Source organism: Balaenoptera borealis, assembly GCF_965194805.1.
Source record: "Balaenoptera borealis genome assembly, chromosome: 2".
In the NCBI taxonomy this organism is placed as follows: Eukaryota; Metazoa; Chordata; class Mammalia; order Artiodactyla; family Balaenopteridae; genus Balaenoptera; species Balaenoptera borealis.
The window spans coordinates 59,564,170-59,581,589 of record NC_138867.1 but is presented as its reverse complement, the minus strand read 5'-3'; the positions used below and the strand labels follow the sequence as shown (position 1 = coordinate 59,581,589).

The 17,420-nt window shown below is 42.2% G+C and overlaps 1 protein-coding gene and 1 long non-coding RNA gene across 14 annotated transcripts in view; one reads left to right on the top strand and one right to left on the bottom strand.

Annotated features, from left to right (window-relative positions):
* Positions 1-17,420, bottom strand: part of ARHGEF28 (Rho guanine nucleotide exchange factor 28) — a 313,009-nt gene that overhangs the window by 141,090 nt on the left and 154,499 nt on the right. For 12 of the 13 annotated variants that reach the window (XM_082374857.1, XM_082374858.1, XM_082374854.1 and 9 more), the window contains 2 exons: positions 7,166-7,218; positions 6,535-6,595 (listed from right to left, as the gene is read on the bottom strand). The exons of the other annotated variant lie outside the window; for it this stretch is intronic. In XM_082374857.1, the coding sequence (XP_082230983.1) occupies positions 6,535-6,595; positions 7,166-7,218 (114 nt within the window). The remainder of the gene's footprint in view (positions 1-6,534; positions 6,596-7,165; positions 7,219-17,420) is intronic. 13 annotated transcript variants of the gene reach the window in all.
* LOC309622636 overlaps positions 1-17,420 on the top strand; it is a 205,353-nt gene that overhangs the window by 94,499 nt on the left and 93,434 nt on the right. The window lies entirely within an intron of this gene.

Sequence of the window (17,420 nt, the reverse complement as noted above, 5' to 3'; positions counted from 1 at the left end):
TAGGTTCAAGTATTTAGGAAACTTTCAATAAATTATTTTGTTTTTTACCTTTCCCACGGATCTACCATGATATTGATGGTGATAATCATTAAAAGTCTGCAAACCTAATACAAATGGGCTTCCATTAATTGCTTTTGTAACCAACTGAGATAAAAGTGGAACCACAATTCTCCAATTCCAAAAACACTGAAAACCCAGTAAGTCAGAGTGATTTCAGCAGAGCAGGGCTCCCTTAAGGAGCTATGTCATGGTTCTCAACCTTGGCTGTACCTGAGAATCACCTGGGAAGCTTTTAGAACTCCTGCAACACAGGCTGCACTTCAGGCCAATTAGCTCAGACTTCTCTGGGGGTGGGACCAGGGCTTCAGGATTGTTTGTTAAAGCTCCAAGGTAATTCCAACGGGCAGGCAGAGTTCAGATAACAGAGTACTTAGATTAATTAGCGACTCCTAATCTTAACTCACTTTCATTTTGCTTTTTGTTTTTAAACACATATTTGTGAGCAAAAACTAGGCAGAACATTAGACCTATCATTAGACCAGACAGCTTCCTAGCCTTGGGACTTGTTTAAAAAAAAAAAACAAAAAAACTATGTTAAATTATAAGAAAAGACGATAACATGAAGACATTACACCTCCAATAAGACTTTAGTTCCTTCACATTTCCTTGTCTGTAGTATTATATTAACCTGAAAACCCCAAAGTTCTTTTTTAACTTACGGGATAAAAGTCTGTCAATAAATATTCCAATTGTCTAATTTAAAGAAAAATGCTTTATTCGCATTCCACAAGGAGAATTTTATCCAGAGAATGAAACCACAAATAGAAAAGGCAGAACACTCGTGATAAGAGAACCAAATTCAGCTTATATCACTCAGCAGAATTCCAGTAAGTTGCCAATTTCTTCTACCAAAACCAATTTTTAAAACCTCAACAACTGCAATAAGAAATTTTCATTGAAGTGAATGAAAGGAATAAAATCTGAATCAGAATTTTTACAAAAAACTGTGCACTCCGAGTGATCTTCTTGGTATATTTCTCCAGCCCCAGACCCTTTATTTCAAAACCAAAACACTGGTAAGCTTTGGTTTGTGGTGGAAAGATGACCCCAAAAACAGAAGAGAAAAGAAAAAAGAAGAAAATCTACCCAAAACTTTTGTAGCCCGGGGTATAAACAGAGACCTGCCAGAAATTAGGCTTGAAAACTTACTTTTCAGAAGGCTAAGGGCTCTGCTAAGGTTACCTCCTCTCCCTTTTTTTCCTTTTTTCTTTTCTTTCATGTTTCATGCAACAGTTCTGAGATCTCAACATAGATACACATGTGTTACTAAATAATAACAGCCAAAAGAGGGCCAGCTTCCAGTGACACGGGTCCTAGATCTTAAGATTCCACATTTTGGATCTTGCTTCTGCAAATAAAGTTTCAAGATGTTTCCAAGCAACTTAAAATTGCTGTTTTATAAGGTTTTATAGCTTAGCAGCATCAATTCCATTTCCAAACTTTAAGTTAGTATAAGCAGAAAAGACTAACCTAATTAGTCCTACTTATTGGTGGTTTGCCAGACTAGCACTGTTGACTGCACCATCTCCACCCAGCTCACCACCTAAATCCATGGGCCTGGACTCTCCCAGATACACCCACAAAAGCAGACCTTGGATAAAGAGTTCCTGCTGCCCCTAACATTCTGTTCTGAGGGACTATTCTTTGGATCTCCCAATCACTTCCTTCCAGTTTCCCTTTGGTGATGTTTTCCTAAGCTTCCTATGCGGGGTCTCTGTTTCTCTCTGTCTTGTCTGTGTCAGCTGGGTTGAGCACCCTGAAACACCTCACTTCCTACTGTTTGTTTCTGTTTCTGCTTCCTTCTCTTCCCAACTCGTCTGGATGAGTTTTTCTGGTATCAAGTCAGGTTTCCTTTCACATCCAGCTTTGGCTCATCTGTCTCCCTAGTGCCCACCTTCCCAGTCCCAGCACCCACTAAGAGGTTTTCTCATATTACATATAAGTAATGAACAGTAACAGCAAGGAAGTGACCCAGGGCATTAACCAATAACTGGGATTCGAGCCTCAGCATGTACTGACAATTGGGCCACTCTGTAAAATCAACAATACATATTATAAAAAGGAGGGTTTTGTTTTGTTTTGTTTTGTTTTCCTGGTCGATAAACACTTGTGGAGAGAATCTATGACATTTTCCCTTCTTCATACAAAAGTAATCCACATTTTTCATAGAAAAATGTACAGCATCATTTTAAGCTACCGTCTAAAATGAAGCTTACTTATGGCATATAATGTTACATGAATAAAGCAGGACATAGAATTCTATTGTTTACATGATCACAACTATGATCATGTAAACATACCAAAATTTAATAGTAGCTGCTTTGGGGGTGGCAGAACGATAGGGCTGTTTTTCTATTCTAAAATTTCTAATTTTTCTTAACCGTGGTCTTTTTTAAGTCTTTTGTCATTTACAGACAGTTCTGGGTGTACTCTGATGATTTTGCAAATATGTTCCTATAAAAGGGTTTCATCTTCAAGGAATTCATAGAAAAGACTCTGACAAGTACACGTTTCTGGTAACTGTACTGCTGAACTGAATGAATAAGCATTTTCAGAACTCTAATGAAAAACTGATGAACTCATAAAAGTGCTAACAAAAGATCAAGATGAAAAAAAAATTAATTACATGGGACTGAGTGAACTGATGAGGATGATTATAATTTTTGTGACTTTCTGTTTGAATTAAAAAAAAAAATCCCACAAGGACTCAGAGGCAAAGAATATAGAAATCAATTTTCACTGCAAAGTAAAGGAGCTGTTACAGTGGAGGATTACTGGACTGAATGTCAATATTATGACATAATATGAGTGTGTTTCGTGTTTGGTAATTGCAATCATTGTTGCTTTTGTTGTGGTCATCCATTTACAATGCTTGGTGTCAGTCTATTTATCTCTTGTAAAAATAAAATACAGTGTGTGTGTGAAAAAAAAAAAATTTCTAATTTTTCTACTGTGAACATTTATGACTTCTGTAATTACAAAAGACAAAATTAATTTGTTTTTTCCAAAAGGCTTATTTAGTAAATATTATGCTTAGAACCTCCGGCACTTGCATCAAGCTCACTCTCCGCCAGCCAAACAGCAGATACGGCACCACTTACTGCCCAGCACTTCACGGTACCGGGACTTCACAGGCAGGAGGAGGATGCCAGCCAATTCCACCACCACCGCCCCTAGGGTCTCTACCTCCCTACCACCTTCTCCCATGGGGAAAGTTAAACATGCTCACAGAGTTCTTGTCGTAACATGTCAGTTTTACCAATCCTTCATTTTTCCATCCAAATAGTCATACAATATACAGCTTTAGCCAGGTAAAGCTCAAGTTATCTTCAGTCCAGTGCAGGCAGCGGCTGATAAATTACTGCAGGAAGGTCAGCTTCAATATGAGTGTCACTAAATCTGGGCTGTCCCATACAACCTCACTCACACTTGAACATCACCTGCTGAGAGAGCAGGAGTGTCGCCTTCCAGGGGCTTCTGTAACCCACCTGAGACACTGGCACTCTTGTTTCACAGTCCTCAGGCACGAACTTAACTTTTAACTGGAAATCTGAATTTCTAATCAGGCACGTGGCTTTATTTTTTCAGATTCAACCTTTCAAAAGAAGAGTGTGCAAGACAACAACTAACCAAGCCGTTTCCAGCTTTGCCAGTCCAGCGATGGCTTATGCATCTTTGTTTGCAGCTGGTATTCCAATGGGGCAGCCAAAGCTCACCCTCTCCACTGCATTTCCCAGAGGTTGTCCACGTGTCCCGCTAGATGTTCGCATCCCTTCTCCCTGGTACAACATTCACAGCTGCCCACTGTTGAGCTTCTATTGCTTAATCATATTTAGCCCCATATCCTTGAGCCAAATGGACCCTTCCTTCCTTTTCATTTCCATACTGACCCATTTCATTTACCTTCTCTTCTACCCGTTCCTCCAAATGCTGTGCCCTCTCCCCGCACCCGACCTGCCCAGCACGTGAAGGCACCGCACGCTGAGGGGTCTCACCCTTCACTGTGGCAGCAACAGAATCGGACCCCAGCGCTCAACTCATACTCTCCCCTTTGAGCAAAAGGCCAAGCCCTCACAGTTATCCACAGACAGCGGGGCCCTCACTTCTGGACTTGCCATAAATGTGATCTTACTATCACTACTCACTACTGTGGTGGTTCGGGGGCACCAGCCCCCGAACTGGATGAGGTTACCAGCTGTTACCCACTGGAGACTTTATTCTTCCAATTAGTAGTCATTTTCAGTGTATAAACTAATGGTGAGTTGGTTCTTGATGCTGATGGGCCAACGACAGCAATACAAAGGGAGCTTACTCTGGTGCTTCCCTGTCCAGTGCAATAAATAAAGTTCAAAGGCAGCTCCTCAGTCACACTGGCCACACGTCACATGCTACATAGACATATGTAGCTACCCACTGGAACGGCGCTGATGTCGTTTATGAGATCGCACTGAACTCACGGCACACCATTTTGAATAATACAAATCAGCAAAGACGTATACCTCAGTGCCACATTTATCAGCACTTCCTCAGAGACCAAGCAGAATACAAGCACATATAAAGTAGAACGGTTTAGAAGCGGCCATGGGGAAAAGCCATTTCCGGTTCCAGACACCAGCTTACCAGCTAATTCTATTATGTTCTTTGCATAAAATCAGGTGACCTTTTCTAATCCACCAAGTTTAAATGAACAACAAAGCCAATGTTCGCACCAGGGATAACCATTCATAGACCTTCTCATAAATCACCGGATTAATGTCATACACGCTCGTCTCTCTCAAATTCTTTATCACATCCCTCCTCAGACACGATGATATTACTGACAAAACACTCCGATTAGGTCAGGCTACTACAATTTCCATAACATGTGCCTTCTTACCCAGCAAGGATACCAGTTTGAGAACGGAGTGAATTTTTGAAGCCTAACATGAAAATAATCCTGCTATTTAATACTATTAACAGCCAACACTCCTCCCCCACCAGCAACTTGTCTCGGTAAACATTCTTCAAAGCGAACATTCCTGGGAGCATGATGCAATCTGGAGATGAGACATCCTGCATGCGAGAGCAGCAGCCAAGCTCTGGGCTTCAACAGCCCACGACAGTCCTCCACGTGGGCACGTTTGCTTTCATTTCCCCTTCCTCTTCCCCTCTTCTAGAAGTAAATTATTACTCTTACCTTATATAGCAGAAATATTAAAGGTGTGCACAAAGCCCGGTATGGTCTAGTTTCTATTCCAGTTTCAGTAGTACCTCCCACAAGGAGAGCCAGAAACCACCTCTGGCTTGTGGCCAAACTACAAGCAGCACAGCCAACCTGACGCTGAGGGTACTTCCTCCTCACCCTGCTTTATTCTTGTAACTGCTTTGTTGCATGCCTGCACTCCCCAGGGAGCCCCCTGCACCGCCAGACTCCGCGGGCCACCCACCTTCGCTATTAAGCTCACCCAGGGAGCTGTCTTGCTTTTCCCCGATTTCACATCAGCCCAAGCACTTGGCCACTGCCACAGCCACCACCACACCCCTGCAACTCCTCAGACTGCTCTCCCCAGGCACCTTCCAGGTGTGCGAGCTGCTTCAGCTTCACTGAGCCTGAAGAAACCAACTGGGCAATTTCTGGATTATCTGCTTCCCACTTATGAGCCCCAGACCATCCAAGTGCCCAGACGGGGCATCTGCTGACAGCCCAGGCTGTGCGTGTCCTCAGACCCCCAAGAGCTTCATCAGCCTCTAACTCAAAGGTAAGTCTGGAGCCCTGATTAGCCCTGAAGAATTAGGAAATGCCCGAGGAGGAGATTTGGGGAGGTGCCCCTTGGGGAGTGGTGAATGACAATGCTTGTGAGCAGACAAGAATTCCCAGGGCCAAGGGGAGAAATACTTTCCCCTTGCCAAGGGAGCTCCAGGTTCCTTTGAAGGGACACCCACATCAGATCCATGCCCCAGGATAAGCGTCTGGTCTTTTCCTGAGGCCAGGGGATAAGATCACACAGGCTCAGCTCCAAGGGGCCCCCACCGGCTATCAAAATAGGATAGCGGTAAACTTGGGGATTCTGAGGCCAGGCAGGATGAAGTTATGAATCTCAACTGCCCCATATACCCTCTACCAGTGGGCTCAGTCGCATGACCTGAAACGGAAGCTGGCAGTGCCTACCTCATAGGAATAACAAGGTAACATATGACAAGCCCCGAGCCAACATCTGGCTCAGAGTAAAACTGTCTAGGAAAGCTTGGATTGCTTTTTTTGTTTTGATTTGTTTTGTTTTGTTTTTTAGATTGTAAATGGAGACTGAACCCCTGAAGTCATAGTATTATAACTGATGCTGCAAAAAAAATTTACCTGTGTGGGTTTCAAGAAATAGACAAGGCTCCCAGAAAGGAAGATTTTATTTCTAAATAGATTTTCTTCTTGTCCCCTGCATACCTGGGCCTGTGATACCCCCATATGCGTGCTGGGGGAAGCAATATTTTGGAACATACCCAAATATAGACTGTCCTGGTCTTCATGTTCATTCAGTTGAACCACCGGGCTTTTCACACGCTGGAAAAGATAAAGTCAGGTGGCTTTTTTTTACAAGTTACTTACTTGATAACAGTAATGTTTATTTTTGTAAATGAAAAAACAACCTAAGAAAACATCAGTAAAGACATGTTACATGTGTCACCACACATAAACAGAAAACTAGTCTTGTACGTAATATTAAGAGCTAGAAATAAGGGAAGAATCTGTCCCAAGCAGAAGCATGCCTAAAAGCTATCCATAGGTTATTTTATATTCAAAGAATATCTCCCAAGTTCATTCTTGCAATGGCATTGTTGGCAAACATCTGTAGATATCATCTTCAAGTACAAATTTGTGGAAAAGGTATACAGTCATCTTGCATATACAACTACGACCCAGAAAGACAGCTAGGTTTGCTCATCAAGAGTAGAGATCTAAAATTCGATAAAGGAAGCAATTTCAAGTTATTCTGAATGTGCCCTGGGACATATCCCTGAGGGGTTTTTTTTGCTTTGGGTTTTTTATCCTATGTTTATTACTGCTAGGTCTTCACTTCTACTTCAACCCTGGAGAGAAGCACAAAGATGAAAATGGGCAGGGAATCATTACCTTTACATTCTCCTTTCCAGGCGATGATCTGCTGGACACCGAATTCTTAATCTCTGCAAAAGGAATAATTCTCATCAGGATCTGCTGATAGGAATTTCCATTAAAAACAAAAAAGGAAGAAGAAGGAAAAGGCAAAAAAAAAAAAGAAACTAGATGACAAATGTAAATGAGTTGCTCAGAGCCGTCTGTGTGGAGCTAGGTTTTAGATTAGGCTTCTTAAAAATCAACTCTCCGCAGAGCAGAGTATCTGATAACCTGACAGCCCAAGACGCTCTGGTATTATTTGTGTGGACCAAGATGTAAACAAGCCCAGGAGCTCTCACAGGAAATCCTGAGGAAGACAATGATTGTTAAATAAACAAATGCCCCTGATTCAGAAGGAAGGCTGTGCACTGACCGAAGCCTCTTCAAAACAGCACAGATTCTAAGGACGTGACTCGTACCCACCTGAGGAAATCCCACATGTCTCCTTCCTCAAGTGCCACCGATTTCATGTTTCAAAAGAGCCTAATTCATTCTAGATGAGGTTTGGTTTTCCCTTGCCCATTGTTTAATGTCAAGAACATCAGCACAGCCCTTGGGCTGGGACCTCAGACAGTGCCAGGCTCTGCACTAACCAGCCCCATGCACACCGGGGGCCTTCTCTCTGAATAGAGGCTTTCCTGGAAGCATCAGTGGTCGTGATGTTCTAGGATGAACAGAAGGTCCACTTAAGGTGTGCTTTTCTCTGTGTTTTGATTGATTGGTTTTCTTCCCAAATACTCAGTTGCCCGTAAACAAGAGCCACTGTTATTGAAATAACCACCAAAAGTAGGTTTGGGCCTAAGGAAAAACAGAAGTGTTGGGCACTCCTAACAAGGGCAGCTGGATGGAAATCTTCACCTTGAATTTGTATTGATATACAACACTGTGGGCCCAGGCCCTCCTCTTGACCCCTCAGCTTCCCTGCCCCCCAGGCCCCGCTGGATGCCAGCTCTGGGGAGCCCCTTAGTTTTCCCACCAGGTCCATTAACTAGGCATTCCCTCCTCCACTTTGCCACTCCTATTAATTTAAGTCACATGAGGCCTCAAACCTCCAAGTGGATTTATTCAAGCTCTTCTTACTTCCTGGCAACAATGCCAGTTTTCATCCATGTTTCTGCTTAGAAAAAGTATACGGTTTTCGCTTAGGTGGCTTTCCATGGCGAATCTTAACAAGGTAAGGATGGAGCAGAGAAGTCAACAAACACAAAGTCATGATGTATTTTTCTTTAAATCTGCATAACAATAACTTTGAATTTGCTTTACATCAAGCAAGTTAGTAAGATATCTGTCCTCCACAACAGTATATTGCTCTTGAATTCATAATGCATATTAGCGTCTATGATGAAAAATGAATGGGTAATAGCCTCAATTTCATGTGGTCATGTCAACTGACCTCAACAGGGAGTAAGGACAAGGCTGTAGCTGACACTCAGCCTGGGCAGCTTTTGTTCCTCAGCATCCACACCTACGTTTACATGCACACCCCACATGAGGCCTCCAGGTGGCAGCAGAGTACCATCTGCAGAACAACAGGGCCCGCGATGGGAATGTCAAAATGAGACAACTTCACCCTTCAAAAAAGCCTGCTGTTTAAGCACCAAAGTCCAAAACACTATGTTAAGAGAAAGTTTTCGTTCTACTGCACAGATGCAGAAAACTGATGTGAAGCATCTACTATAGTGTTTACCATATGGGAGCACAGCAGGTCTTCTGTTTTAAAATACATATACCCAAACCCTAAAAATTGGGTGAAGGAGGGTAACTAGAACTAAAGTTTCAACAGACACATCTGCATAGACAGCAAGAGAGTCACACACATTTTTACTGCCCATCACTGGATATTCCTTTAGAGACATTTCAGACCATATGCTTTTAAATGATAACAACTCTGCATTTCTAAAGAATTCTGTACCTACAGCACTGATGCAGAAGAATAATACACATTTTATTCAAGACTGCTGATGAAGAAGGCTCTATCGGCAGGTAATCCACCTGTAACAACAAAGGATGTGTTCACCCAGTAATGTGTTCAGAGCCCACCCCGGTGGTATGTTCAGATTCCAGCTCCCTGCCCCTCTCAAAAGGCCAGTCTTCATACACTGCCAGCCTACATTTTCCTTACAGTCTAATGCAATTTTGTTCAATATTCAAACAAATACTACAAACTATGTTAAAATAGACATCGTCATAAAACGTATAATCATTTTAAAAACAACTTTCAAGGTTATAAAACTATCTCAAAATCATTAAAAATATTTGTGGGGCTTCCCTGGTGGCGCAGTGGTTAAGAATCCGCCTGCCAATGCAGGGGACACGGGTTTGATCCCTGGTCAGGGAAGATCCCACATGCTGCGGAGCAACTAAGCCCGTGCGCCACAACTACTGAGCCTGCGCTCTAGAGTCCACGAGCCACAACTACTGAGCCCACGAGCCACAACTACTGAAGCCCGTGCGCCTAGAGCCCGTGCTCCGCAACAAGAGAAGACACCGCAATGAGAAGCCCGCGCACCGCAATGAAGAGTAGCCCCCGCTCACCGCAACTGGAGAAAGCCCGCGCACAGCAATGAAGACCCAATGCAGCCAAAAAAATTTTTGAATAAAATAAATAAATTTAAAAAAATTTGTGACAGGATAATCATGTATCTTTAATTAATCTAGGATGATACAGAACTGTATCTTAGCGCTTTTAAAGAATTTGGCACTCCTTCCACCAGAGTTTAATTAAATTGCTCCAGGAGAGTTTCTGCTAAATGACGAGGATCCTTTTACACTCACCCACTGCACCACCAACTGCACAGTGCAATCAAACCACTCATTGCTATAGCAACCTTCAGCAGATAATGATATCAGTAACCCCAAGCTATTCTGTTTTAAAGGCCTATTAATCTCGCCTTCAAGGCCCATCCAGAAGTAAGGATCTCCACCTCCTAAAACAGATTTGCCAAACATCATAAACATGTTTTTTATTGCCATACTATAATGGATCAAGAAATAATCTCTAATATTCATGTTCACCAGCGACGCTGCACTAGCAAACAGCATAAGATCAATACCAGTGTCTTGTTAGGAAACAGATTAGTCTAATAGATCTCAACTCTGTGCACAAGTCATACGGTCTCCTTTTGAGAAATGGGACCATGGAGGCTAGACTTAAGCAAAGAGAAAGCTTACGTGGAAAATACAGGGTGCTCAGTATTCTCCTTCAGCTACAATTTGCTGTGCCATCTGACTCCTCCCCCAGGAAGGAGGCAAGAAGGATCTCGATCAGAGCCAGCCAGACAACTACTGCTGCTTCACCCCGACCCTCAGGTTCAGCTCTCCACGATCAAGTCCCCAACTGGGTTAGACATGCAGGGCAGCATCAAAAGCACAAAGGAAAACGCGGGTCACGCTCTCAGCTTGCTCTTCTGCCCCACAAATGCCCAAAGGGACTCATAGGGTAGTTCACAGTCTTTGAATGAATCCTCTTCTCCCAATAGACTATTAGCTCTGGGAAGGCTGGGTCCAAGTTAATTTAAGCCCAACATCTGTATCCCCAGGGCCAAGCAGGGTGCCTAGCATATTACAGATGCCGAATAAATGTTTCTCTCCTCGATGTAGATCTGACAGCCCAAAATAACTGATGAGATGTAATAGATCATTAGGGACAAGAAAGGGAAAGTTGTTTACTTTATTAAATTACTAATTCAAATACTCCAATACCGGTGCTATTTCATCACAACTTCTGAACTGCCAGCTGGATGAGACAGATGAATGCTTTTCCCCTGGCTTTCTCCCACCCCTCCAGCTCTGCAAGCCCAAAAGTCACCCTTTCCTCTCTAGTTACGCACTGGAGTTTCACTATGAACTTCACTTCACGAATCACCTTAGTATTTTACCCTAGTGTGCATGCCTGATTCACAACTGCTAGAGAATTAAAATGGCAAAGGGAAAAAATTTGAAAAACCATCTACCGCTCTCAATTCAGAGGCTATTATAACACACTGATCTTTTGTTTCAGTATCTCAATTACTCCCTTTTTTTTTTTTTCTAAAGGTGGGAATACTAATGCCAACAGCTATCAGTTGGCATTCCCAGTATAAATATGGACTGGGAGAAACAATGAGGCACTTATCAACAGAAATATCAACATGAGCCCTGTTAGTCCATGAGTCCCAACGTTCCGTATAATTTAACAAGCTCAACCGGGCCCCCAGTGATCCGGGCCCCCAGGATCGGCAATCAGGGAGAGGATGTCAAGGCGAGAGGAGACCTCAAGCAACTCAAAACGTGTTCTTTTACAATATAATTTTTACATTTCTACTCTGCATTCTTTCAGAAAGAAATTAAGACATCTTTTTTGAAATACGTAGTGTTTTCTTTTTAATTCAAATTATTCGTGACACTTTTTTGAGTCACAAAAGTAATTAAGAAAACTTGAAAGGGACTGAGAAAAAAAATCAATAAAACCACCATTAATCGTTTAGTATATTCCCTTCACACATATACACATATATATTTGTATTTGTATATTTGTATTTGTATATATATGTATGTATATACATGTATACATATGTGCATGCATATACATGTATATATGTATGTATATACATATATACATATATGCATGTATATACATGTATATATATGTATGTATACATATATATAACAGCTTTGAGGTATAATTCAATACCATACTATTCATCTATTTAAAGTGTACAATTCAATGATTTTTAATATACTCAGAGCTGTGCAATCATCACCACAACCAGTTATAGAACATTTTCATCACCCCAACAAGAAACCCCATACCCATTAGCACTCGCTATCCATTTCTCCCCGACCACCACTGCTCCCACCCCAGCCCTAAGTAACCACTAATCTACTTTCTGTCTTAATGGATCCCATTTTGGATACTTCACATAAATGGAATTATACAATATGTGGTCTTTTGTAACTGGCTTCTTTCACAAGGCATGTTGTCAAGGTCCATTCGTGTTATAATGTGTCAGTGTCTCATTCCTTTTTATTGCCAAATACTACTCCGTTGTATGGATAGATCACATTTTGTATATCCATTCCTCAGCTGATGGACTTTTTGGATTGTTTCCATTTGGGGGAGTTATGAATAATGCTGCTTTGAACATTTGTGTGTAAGTTTAAGGAGACCTATGTTTTCATTTCTCTTGAGTATATATCTAGGAGTGTCATCACTAGGTCATATGGTAACTCTATGTTTAATATGCTTTTTATAATATAGATTTTTTTACATCTAGAGTGTGCACTCTCTCCCACCCTCCCCACCCCCCATCTCCATAAAATCTCAAACAGTCAAAAATTAAGTCATGGAGTAAAATAAAAGATACCACCCTCAGCCCCAAAATTTGGTGGCAACTATCAACTAAGCAGAAGCTCTAAATCATCATATTTTAAACTGAGGTCAGGACATAATTTTCCTAATTTACTCAACTGCTTGAATAAAATGAGGCAAAGTCATCTTTCAACAATATAAACAAGGTTCAATTTTCTCTTGGGAATACTTTTATGTCCCTAAGATTCCACACTTAGAGTCTACTTCAATTCAGGGGGAAAAACTCCTTAAATATACCTTCAACTTATAAGCTTATTTCAACTGTATTAGACTCCTCAGTTGATATGCTTAGTAAATGCTTGTCCTTCCTCCTAACTAATCGGACCCAGCTGGAAGAAAGTATCCATAGCAGATGGGAGCAGAATCCGTTGTATCTAGGTGAATTCTGAGGAATCTGAGATTCTTTCCAGCTCAGACTAGGATTCTTTAATTCTGTGATGAACTGGGGGAGGCAAGGTGGAGAATTTTTCTTTATATGTGAGAAAATACTAATATTATTATAACAATACACAAAATGAGCATCATATCAGCTTGAGACCTTATTTTGGCCTTTTAAGGATGAAACTCATTCTCTTCTGTAGGCAGGAGGAGAACATGGACTGGCAAAGTCAGTCTCTAAAAGAAACAGAGAGAAGACGGAGCCTCTCTGTCAAATGAAAGAAGCACAGGTGACTTCCTGGGGCTGGGAAGTGCATTCTCCGGGTATGGAGTGTAAGTGTCTTGCAAATGCCCAGGTACCTGGCTTCTAGGCGAGCAACACTGACCAAGTCCTTGGATGGATATTCCACAATGAGGCTAAGATAAGAGCTGTGTATCCAGCTGAGTAATCACCCCTGCAGAACAGCCTCCCTAATTGCTGTCCTAAATCCCCAACACCTCAGGTCCCAGCCACCCTGGTTAAAGGACCTGCATCTTGATAAGACATTGGAACCATATTCAACAGTTCTAAAAAGACATTGGGCCACAGTATTCAAAACGAAAAATCTTGGAAAGGAAATTTTGCATGGATAAAAGACTTCTTGGTTTTCCCAATAATATCTCACAGGAGATATTCAAATAAGGAGAATCCATCACATGATATCGCTCATATGTGGAATCTAAAAAAAGGGTACAAATGAACTTATCTACAAAAGAGAAATAGAGTTACAGATGTAGAAAACAAACTTACGGCTATCAGAGGGAAAGGGGAGAGGGATAAACTGGGAGATTGGGATGGACATATACACTCTACTATATATAAAACAGATAACTAATAAGAACCTACTGAATAGCACAGGGAACTCTACTCAATACTCTGTAATGGCCTATATGGGAAAAGAATCTAAAAAAGAGTGGAGATATATAGATATATATATATAACTGATTCACTTTGCTGTACACCTGAAACTAACACAACATTGTAAATCAACTAGACACCAATAAAAATTAAAAAAAAAAAAAGGAGAATCCACCACACAACTCCCTCTTCCCATCTCACTCACTTAGAGCACACAGAGAAGAGCTGCACCCCCCGTCTAAGGAATGTTCAAGCAGAAAATCTGCTCACCTGGTCACCATGAGATGAAGAGCTATGTCCTGATATCTCAGCACACACATGATCACCACTAAGCCCGCTCTAGCCACGTGCTGTAACTTGCACTCATCACAAGATAGTGTTGGCTAAGCATCCACAGTCAGATACTGATCAAGGTGCCCCACCTGTATTTTCTCATTTAAACCTTATTTTGAAGGAAGTATTAAATGACACTCCCACTCCACCATTTTCCACAAAAGGAAACACAGCTGAGTAACTTGCATCCTGTTCAGAAGCCAGTTCATGGCAGAGCTGAGGTTTTTAGCAGAGTCTGCTTGTTGCTGATGTGTCATCAAGACCTGTCTCTGCATGTGGGTCACAATCTCCCATCGTAAGGACTTTATGAGACAGGTCGGTCACATGGAAGAGAGCTCATTTCAAGGCAACGATTCCAATTTTGCACTTTTCCATCACACAAAAGCTGGAGAGAACTCTAGAGCAGCAGTCCGAAGACTAAATAGGAAAACAGTCTGTTAGAGAAGGGTGGTGGGTATCTACAGTGTGGTGGGTAAGAATTTACCCACCTGAGTTCTGACTGCCTGAGCAAGCTGTGTCACCTCACACAAGTTACGTGACCTCTCTCTGCTACCACCTCCTTGTGCACAAAATGGGGAGAATTGATTCCTGACTCCTAGAAATGTCCTTCTCTCCATGGCCACTGGGACGTGTGCTCCCTGAGTGTGCAAACTTGGCTTGGCTCCCAGCTGCATCCCCAGCGCCTCGAGCAGTGTTCGTCACTCCACAAAGGCATGAGTGAAATTCAATGAAAGTAAGCTCCATGAGATGAGGGCTTTTTCTCTTTGCCTTTTTGGTTACTGCTTCATCACCAGTGCTGAGAACAGTGCCTGGCAGAGAGTGGGCGCTCAGTAAAGACTTATTGAATGGGTAAGTCAATGGGCCTGCAGGACTCACGTCTGCCTGCCTAGACCGGGCCTTGCGTTTGGACCCATGGCCTCTCACACCGGATGGTGAGGAGGAAGCCCCTCTGAGCCCACTGGGAGCTGCTGCCTCAGCTCTGAAGGAGATGATTTTGCCCACTCCCTTTGTGACTGGCACTCATGTCCCAATCCCTACTCCTTACGTCCTCGTTAAATGAGAACGTGGAAGATAATTAATGGGGAGACGTGAACACAGTAAAGGACTAGTCACATAAAAGTCAAGACAGCAAATTACACAGGGTTTTTTAAAAACTCCAAAATAATGAAAGAAAATGGATTCATACAGTGAGTGGTCAACAGTATTGCAATGGTTGCTTGTCTTATGGCCCCATAGACTCTAGGCAGGCAGCAGCCTCCTGAACAACATCAAAAAGTACAGTGGGCTGTGTGGCGAGGCATGGGTGATCTCAGTGCTCAAGATGACCATGAGTAGTTTTAAAAATGCCTCCCTAGCTCCCTCCCAGTGTGAGCATTATGTACTAATAGATGGAGAGAACCCACATGATCGTGAAAAAGGAGGACATAAGCTTAAGAAAGGGCAGGATCAGGAGAGATGAGGAAGAGCAACATTTCCAAAGCACCTTCCACAGACCACTTTCATGAGATGCTGAGAACTAAGAAAAAGGGATTCTCCCACGATCAAGTTAGAGAACTGTTAGGTTAAACAAGAAGCACAGGTTTCTTGACTGCAAGACTTACTAGAACCTACAAAACGTTAAATGTATTCTCAGTTTCCAACAGGAGGGTTTCATATATAGCATTTTCTACTTATTTGGACAAAGAATACTTATTTTTCAGAGCATCTTCCAAGGTTGGTGTTCTGTACAATGCTCTTTAGGAACTCCTAGAGTAACAGATCAAATAACAACAAAGGCGGCAAGGGACAAAACGGAGCCAGTTGGTGGATCAATACATACTCATAATTATCTTACATCTGAACACAGTGAAAATGAGGTGACCTTTTGGCCATTTAATTCATTTGGAATAACATCCCATCATTCTGGGAGGACAATTACAATCATGAAATTATGGAAACATAATTGGTTCAGAGACAATAATAAAACCATTTATCACACTAACAAAGTAAATTTCCAAGCTAAAGGTATTATAATCTTTTAATCAATGGCAGCTACAGATACACACTTACAAGTTCCCTCTCTACCCACTGCCCCGGGAGGGAGAACATGATCTATTAAGAATCTTCTGTGAGATCTCAAAGGGAAAGTTTGCTTTGGGGGTTAAAGGGAAAAACAACAAACAAACAACCAAGCTCTTACACTCAAAATGTTTTGTTCTTCCAGTTGAGTCACCTGCAGGCTTATGAATGAACAAAAGCTAATTGAATGCTTTCACTTTAGGTGAATACTGCCCTCTGCTGGAATGAGCACACAGTTTCTAACATGTCCTCCAAATGTATACAGATAAAAGCAAGGTCTACAAGGTCTGTAAAATATACACATTAATTATTTGGCATTAGAGAACTTGAGTTTCTGTGCAAATTCTTTTGCTTATTGGTTGAGTGACTTCAGTCCAGCTGGCAGCCAGGTATATTAACTTGGCTGCCCCCTTGGGCCCATCAAACTCAACCTGTCTAAAACTGAGTAGGTATTTTGTCATGATCCTGCTTCCTGTAAGGCCTGTCCCGCACAGGGACACACCAGGAATGGAAGAACCACCCTTCTCCCTTACCACTGACACCCACCTGACATCCTACACCTTCAGGACAGTATCCATCGGTCCCTCTGTCTCCAACCTCATTATACTGCTACGGTGCAGACCGTCTTCTGAATTACTCTCAGCAGCCCCCGGCCCTTCTAACCCATTCTTCACACTCTCACAGAGTGACCCTTCTAAATAACAACCTGATCTAATTTGCTTAAAACAGTTCCCAGAGCTGTCAAGGTGGAGTTCCAGTTCCTTGCCTTGTGTACAAGCCCTGCTGATCTGCCTCTCTTTCAGGCCTATGTTCCTGGCATCATATACACACCCCTATACTCCAGGACCACAAAACAATTTGCATCTCCCCCAACGCATCATCTGGTTCAGGGCTCTGTATTGCATATAGTCCCATTGTCTAGAATTCCCTTCCCTCCCTTAGATCACAGCTCCAGGGTCACCTCCACCAAGAAGCTTTCCCTGACCACCCCACCATCACACGCCACAGAGTTCTCACAGTATTACTTGCCTATGACTCCTATAGCACTTATAATGTGCTGGGACAGCTTGTTTCTCTGCGCTAGTCCCAAACTGTCAGTCCCTTGAGGGCAAGAACTTAGAATTTCAGCACTTGTTTAGACCTCACTTTGTTCTAAGTTAGTTTGGAGGTGGGTTACAAGGGAAGAAAAATGTATACGATGATAGAGTAAAAAT